The sequence below is a fragment of the Rhagoletis zephyria genome, unplaced genomic scaffold, assembly GCF_001687245.7.
Source record: "Rhagoletis zephyria isolate East Lansing unplaced genomic scaffold, Rhagoletis_zephyria_1.1 Rzeph_scaffold_07024, whole genome shotgun sequence".
Taxonomy (NCBI): Eukaryota; Metazoa; Arthropoda; class Insecta; order Diptera; family Tephritidae; genus Rhagoletis; species Rhagoletis zephyria.
In genome coordinates this window covers 26,470-33,280 of record NW_016164107.1, presented here as the reverse complement: position 1 = coordinate 33,280, position 6,811 = coordinate 26,470, and the positions used below count along the sequence as shown (strand labels likewise).

Sequence of the window (6,811 nt, the reverse complement as noted above, 5' to 3'; positions counted from 1 at the left end):
TTGCCAATGATGTAGATAATAATCGCTGTTATATGTTGGTGCACCAAGCGAAAAGGCTTAATTCACCTTGTTTCGTGGTAACCAATCATGATAGCAGTTTCTTTCCTAATTTGCTGGTAGGTAGTCCGCTTTAAGTATTGTACATTAACAGTATTGGTAACAAATGTTTCAGGAAAGTAAAGCAGATGGTAGTAAATCAATATTGAAATTCGATAAGATTTTATGCGATGTTCCATGCTCTGGTGATGGCACGCTACGCAAGAATCCTGACATTTGGACCAAATGGAATTTAGCACAGGCCTACAATTTGCATGGGTAAATAATCAACTATTTTTATGTGACACTAATACAAATGTTTTTGCTTGCAGTATTCAGTATCGTATTACACGTCGTGGCGCTGAAATGCTCAGCGTTGGCGGCCGTTTAGTCTACTCGACCTGCTCCTTAAATCCTATTGAGAATGAGGCTGTGTTGCAACGTATTATTGCTGATGCAGATGGCGCTTTAGAGATTGTAGATGCTTCGCATTTAGTGCCAGGATTAAAATATAAGCCTGGTATGACCAGTTGGAAGTTGGCAACAAAGGAAGTTGACCAAATATTTACCAGTTTCGATGAGGTGCCTGAAAAGTATCACACTATCATTAGACCTAATATGTTTCCGCTGCCACAGGAGCAAATTGAACAAATCGGTTTAGAAAAATGGTACGTGAAAGCTGTTAAATTAACGTTTATTAGTTAACAAGTTCCAAAATAAAACATGCTTACAGCATACGCGTGCTTCCCCACCTTCAAGACTCTGGTGGTTTCTTTGTCGCTGTCATTGAAAAACGTCGTCAATTACCTTTCGAGAAGAACGACTTACAGTCGCTGCTCGAAAAGCCCAAACCCGAGGTGAAATTAGATGAAAATGGTCAACCTATCGAGGAAAAATCTGTGCCATGGGGACCACAGCGAAAGCGCCGTCGTCTACATGGCTACAAAGAAGATCCGTACATATTCTTCGAGGAGCAGGACGCCGATTGGGATGAGCTCAAATCATTCTTTGCTCTCGATGATACGCTAAATAAACGTTGCCTGCTCACACGCTGCGTCACCGATAAGAAAAAGAATATCTACTACTGCTCAGAGCCTATACGTGATATGGTTTTGTTAAATGAGGATACCATAAAAATCATTAACACAGGCGTGAAAACTTTTGTACGCTGCGAGAATCGTCACACGATGCATCCGTTCCGCTTGGCCCAAGAAGGTCTGCAGACATCAAACGCATTTATGGGCGCTATACGCCGCATAGAAATCTCAAGGGAAGATTTGATTTTACTGCTCAATTGTACGGATCCCACTAAGCCACCTTCAACGCTGCAGTTGGCACCGGAAACTCAAGAGCGTTGCAAAGAATTGGGTAGGAAACAAAAATTATCAATTAGCGATGGCTAGTATTAATAATTTTAACAGGTGTTGGCAGCTGTATATTGAAATACGAGGATCCACGTTTCACATTATTCCTTGTAGGTTGGCGCGGTTCTTCTAGCTTGCGCGCCTATGTGGACACCAATGAGACAGTGCATGTATTGCGTCTATTGGGTGCCGATATAAGCAAGTTTGGTAAGTCATTACAATCTTGCTAAGCTACAGGAGTAGACAATCCAAATTGTTTGTTCCTTTTCCGCAGAAGTCAACAAGTATGAAAAAGCTAAAGAGGCTGCGGCTGCCGCAGCGGCGGCGGCTATTACGGCTGCTGAGGCGCCAAAGGCTGATGTGCCTGCTGACGAGAAGGAAATGGCTGTGGATGAGCAGGAGGAAATGGCTGTGACTTCAACTGAGACAACCAATGATGTGGACGTAGCGCCAGTCGCTGAATAATTCAATTAGCTAGCGTACAATTTAAATATTATTATTGTTAACCTTTAGTTACGATATACATTTTTTTTTGTAAAATAACACAATGATACACTCATTTTTGTATGCATTAGTTAAACGAAAAATTGTTGTTTGAAATGCAAATATATTGTATATGAGCAGCTGATTAAAAGCCCGTTGCACACCCTCTACAATCGGATATAGGCAACCTTAACGTACCAGATTTATATCAGTTTTTATTTTGTGTTCCATATCAAAAAATGCAGATATAGAAAACTTTAGTAATCGCCTGTGAGTATGCTTCTTTCGGGTATTGAAAAAGAAATCTAAGCCAATGATATGCAAGTAGCGCCTTTAGTCAGACTTTAATTTTCTTAGGCCATACATTCAACTGATCTCTGCTGTAACAACAAACGGAGAAATCACAGTTGAATGCTCTCCTGATTTTTTTGGTAACTAGCTGATAAGCCAAACGATCATAAAAAATGCCGATATTATCAAAGTGATAACCCAATATACAAATCTAGAAAGAACGGCTGATTAGATACATTCAAAAATATGCAAAACGAAAGAATTTATGAGCAGCAAATGGTGTGCGGCTGAAGGTTAAAAGCATAGGATGGAGTAAATTAATTTTCATTTTACCCACTGGTCTTAAGTTTAGAGTCGAGACGAGCAGCGCATAGCAGTGAAAATGTGGCTGCAGAAATTACTGAATTATTGGATATACTGTGGTTCGTGCATTGCGGCCATAAGCGGCGAGGTAACAAGCGCAGAAATTAAACAACTATAATCAAAAACTAAAAAAATCTTACACAGCCAACTCTTCCCACTGCTGACTACTATATTGGCGCTGTGGTTGAATTTCCGGCGCGTACGGTAAATGGAGCTGCATCCACCCGAGCGCGCATACGTCAATTTGAACGACTGCTCGAGGATGCCGCCATACGTCCAGATATTGTGGTGTTCCCGGAGGATGTGTTAAACGATCGCGAAACCCCGATAGTCGTCCCCACGCCCAGCGACACTGTGGTACCTTGTGGCGTTGATGCCGCTCTCTACGATTACATCATCAGCGAAGTATCTTGCTATGCGCGCTCCTTGCAATTATATCTGCTCATCAATGTGGTGGAGGTACAGAACTGCACACAATCACATGAAATCGCAAATTTAATTGCCAGCTGCCCCATTTACAATACGAATGTAGTGTTCGATCGTGGCGGTGCTGTGATCTCACGTTATCGCAAATACAATTTGATAGGCAGTGAATGGCTGTATTTCAACTATACGTCGCAGCCAGAGGAGGAGGCCATATTCCACACCGACATGAATGTTACATTCGGACATTTTACGGACATGGATTTGTTGTACGCGCGGCCGGCGCAGGCGCTTGTGCAACGGGGCATTATGGATTTTTTGCATCCCAGTAATTGGCAGTCGGAGTTGCCTTTCATGTCAGGTGAGTTTGGGTGGTGGGCCGCGGGGGCCAATTATCAGCTCTTGGTTGCCCACACAATCTGCTCCGTGTGTCAGAACACCCTAGGATTGTTCTATAGTAAAAAAAGGTATACCTATTTTTTATTTTGAAATTAAAAAATATTTAGAGGTCGCTCAAAGCGATCAAAGTTTTCCATGTATTTTTATATGGAAAAAACAACTTTTCGTAGATATGGCATAGAATTGTGGAACATCAATATTTTTCGATCGGAAAGCTCTGGTTCTCATCAGGAGACTTTCAGTAAGAATACTTAATTGTTTATTTAACAATTTTTTAATATTATGATTTTTTATTGGTCCTCCCATTGCATTTTTCGGGGTTCTTACGGGTTTTTGGCGGACCTATATATTATAGTTGCGATGAAAAAAATGCTTAAATAAACAATTGGGTACTATTGCTGGGAGTCTCCTGCAGAGGAACAAAGTTTTCCGATAGAAAAATATTGATTTTTAAGTATTCTATACCATTTCTACGAAAAGTTTTTTCCCCTCTAAAAATACATGGGAAACTTTGAGCGCTTTGAGCGACCGCTAAATGTTTTTTGATTTCAAAATAAAAAAAATAGGGGTATATTTTTTTCGGTATAGAAAAATCCTAGGGGGGGAGAGCATAAAAATTCCGACTTTATTTTTTCCACATGCGTTTTTGGACCACCCTAATTTACATACTATTACACCCGCAAGCATAGCTGACCGCAAAAATAAGTTAATGCGTCTTTCTTCGCCGTCGACTAGGTTTGGGCGCCTTTCTTCGCTGAATTTCTTGTTATGCGTCTTTTTTCGCGGTCAACTTTTGAGCTCGCGCCTTTATTTGTATCTAGTGACGATATGGTATTCAAAATGCACCACGATCATTGGCACTCAAGCCTGGTAAGGCTAGCATAACTACCTACGCCATTTCGATCCCGGGCATCGCCGTCTAAGGGACCTAAATTTGGAGATTCGGAAACTGGTAAACCAACATAAGCGGAAAAAGTGGGACCATCATTTGAAGACCTGCAACTTCGTCCCTAATGTAAGCTCTGGTCAACCGTGGGATCCCTGCCTAATCCAACGAAACGTGAAAATAGAGTGGAAATCTCATCGTACCCAAAGAAATGCGCGAGCTATTTTATCCGGCAGTTCATAATAGTTGCGTTCCAGATGCTTACGATATTCACGAAATTCACGATTTGCAGGAACAGCTGTTTTCTCCATTAATAAACCTTATGGGAGGTGGTCACCTGGAACGCAGCTACTGTATCCTTCGGTATTTAAGGCCAAGCATTGAGTCATCGAGAAGGCGAGAGCATCCAAAGGCATTGGACCCAAAGGAATTAGCATGATGATGCTAACGCATTTGGGTCACAAAGGTTCTCAACTTGTCAAGGGTCACTCGCATTATTCCTGATGTTTGGAAATCAGGGAGAGTAATCCTACTGCTGAAACCGTGGAAGCCACCCAACAAAGCAGTCTTATCACCCAAAAATGCTCCTTTCCCCGGTCGCGAACACACTGGATACCTTGCTACCCCTGCACTTCACACACCCCCTTACACCACGCTCAGGCACGGTTTCCGTAAAGTGCACAGCACAACAACAGCACTTACCGCCATAAACACTGGAATTACTCGTGGTCTTAACGGTAACCGCCCACATGGGAGAACAGTCCCAGAAGCGTTGGACCTGTCAAAGGTGTTTGACACCCTTTGTCACTCCACGCCACTGGAAAACATTTAAGGTTCCTTCCACTAACGGGGACTCAAACGGTGGTCGAAGAAGTATATGAGTGGTCGGCAGTCGTCAGTAACCTTTTGAGAATAAACATCATAGCCTATAACAATTAAACATCAAGTGCGCTCCCCTACTGTTTAACTTTTATATTTCGAAGCTTGATATACCATAGCAGGGAATTTCCCTGATCTCATACACAGACGAATGTTCAATATTGGCGTCTGAGAACGGAATTGATGACCTCTGCTTGAAAGTAAACGGCTACCTCTCCGAATGTGCTCGCTTCTTCACTGAAAAGAGCCAAACCTCCTCCCCAACCGCCTTTACCACCTGGACGACGGAGGTCAGGCTTCATCTAGGCAATCACGTCCTCTTTCAATTTCAACATTGAGTATGTTTTTTTTTTTTAAGTTTGTTCATACGATTCCACTTTGGGCCTGAAGCAATATAATCAACCACAGGAAGTAACTTGAAACCAACTAACAACCAAACGAACGCAAGCTTCAAAGAGATAGGCAGGAAAGGCCGGTGGTGGACAATCTTCAGTGGGGGTCTCTTAGCTATTTAGAGATAGCACATTGTATCATTTGAATATTTGTTGCGTATCGGCTCGTCCCTTCGTCCTCCGCGTAATTTTTTTTTTGCAAAAGTCTTTGCTCCACCTAAAACCCCATTAATCTCTCCCTCAAACAGCCGTTCAACTGCATCAGTCGTGGGCATATAGCAACAATGTCAATCTGCTGGTTGCAGGCACCAACGATCCACGTAATGGCCGCAGCGGCAGTGGTATTTATGCAGGAAAATACGGCGCGCTTACTGCCTCCATGACCAGTGACGAAACTCAGAGTAAGTTGCATCTAAGTGTAGTGCCTAAGCAAAGTGTTGCTAACAGAAAAGTCATGGAAAGCCTAAGGATTAACCAAAATAGCCTCAAAGAGCAGCAAAATCAAACTCAGCGCGACAGCAGCAGCGGCGTGCTCGATCGCTTCACCGGCGTTGTGTTAGCGCGTAGCAATGATATCGATTTGTATGTGACTGTACCGATACCGAATGAGGTGACCAATAATATGGCGTTGCAACAACAAATTTGCCATAATGATTTATGTTGCGATTTTTATATTAAACGAAGCGTGAATCCGCTAGCGAATGCTTCCACCACCAGCTACTACTATCGAATGGCTGCTTTTCGTGGCATCGGTTCGTTTCTCAACACTGAACCTAATGCGGTGGCGGTTTGTGCGATCCTTTCTTGCACTGGCGATCACATATACACTTGTGGACGCATCTATTACGAATCGGTGGAAGTGGTGCCGCAGTATAGCTTTGATGAGGTTCGCATACGCGGCAATTTTACGCGCGGAAGTACGAGCTTGTTGACACCGACGAGTGTAAATCAGTTGCTCATGCCGTTGACGGTGGACGAGTTCGAATGGCAGGTGCAGGAGTATAGGTGAGTGATGCAATTGGACTACGTTTTCTGTCACTACGTTTGATTTACTTCTTCTTGTTTTTTTTTTTTTTTTAGTAGCAACATTTCATTGGCCAAACTCACTTTACTCCAACCGCGTTCAGATCTCTTGACTTTTGGCATATACGACAATTATTTTTTGGATGAGAATCATAGCAAGGACGCAGCGGACACATTTCGGTGGGCGATGTGGCTGATTCCGATGAGTTTTCTTATACAAATAACGTTTTGAAAAAAATTTTAAGATAAAAGCTAAACATATAAATATTACT

The 6,811-nt window shown here is 42.5% G+C and overlaps 2 protein-coding genes across 2 annotated transcripts; both read left to right on the top strand.

The window, feature by feature from the left end:
• Positions 1-5: 5 nt before the first annotated feature.
• Positions 6-2,645, top strand: Nsun2 (tRNA (cytosine(34)-C(5))-methyltransferase Nsun2; the record flags this gene model as incomplete). Its single annotated transcript, XM_017629724.1, has 6 exons — positions 6-116; positions 173-315; positions 369-704; positions 770-1,404; positions 1,458-1,607; positions 1,675-2,645. Coding segments are annotated over 6 exons (1,566 nt in total), but the record flags the coding sequence as incomplete, so codon positions are not given.
• LOC108373777 (vanin-like protein 1) lies at positions 2,557-6,771 on the top strand. Its single transcript, XM_017629723.1, has 4 exons — positions 2,557-2,625; positions 2,682-3,321; positions 5,765-6,521; positions 6,600-6,771. Exons 1-4 carry the CDS (start codon positions 2,557-2,559, stop codon positions 6,769-6,771), a joined length of 1,638 nt encoding a protein of 545 aa, XP_017485212.1.
• Positions 6,772-6,811: the final 40 nt, after the last annotated feature.

Coding starts and splice junctions, on each gene's coding strand:
- LOC108373777 (XM_017629723.1), top strand. CDS start 2,557: ATGTGGCTGCAGAAATTACTGAATTATTGGATATACTGTGGTTCGTGC. Junction 2,626..2,681: donor TTGCGGCCATAAGCGGCGAG/GTAACAAGCGCA, acceptor AATCTTACACAG/CCAACTCTTCCCACTGCTGA. Junction 6,522..6,599: donor TGGCAGGTGCAGGAGTATAG/GTGAGTGATGCA, acceptor TTTTTTTAGTAG/CAACATTTCATTGGCCAAAC.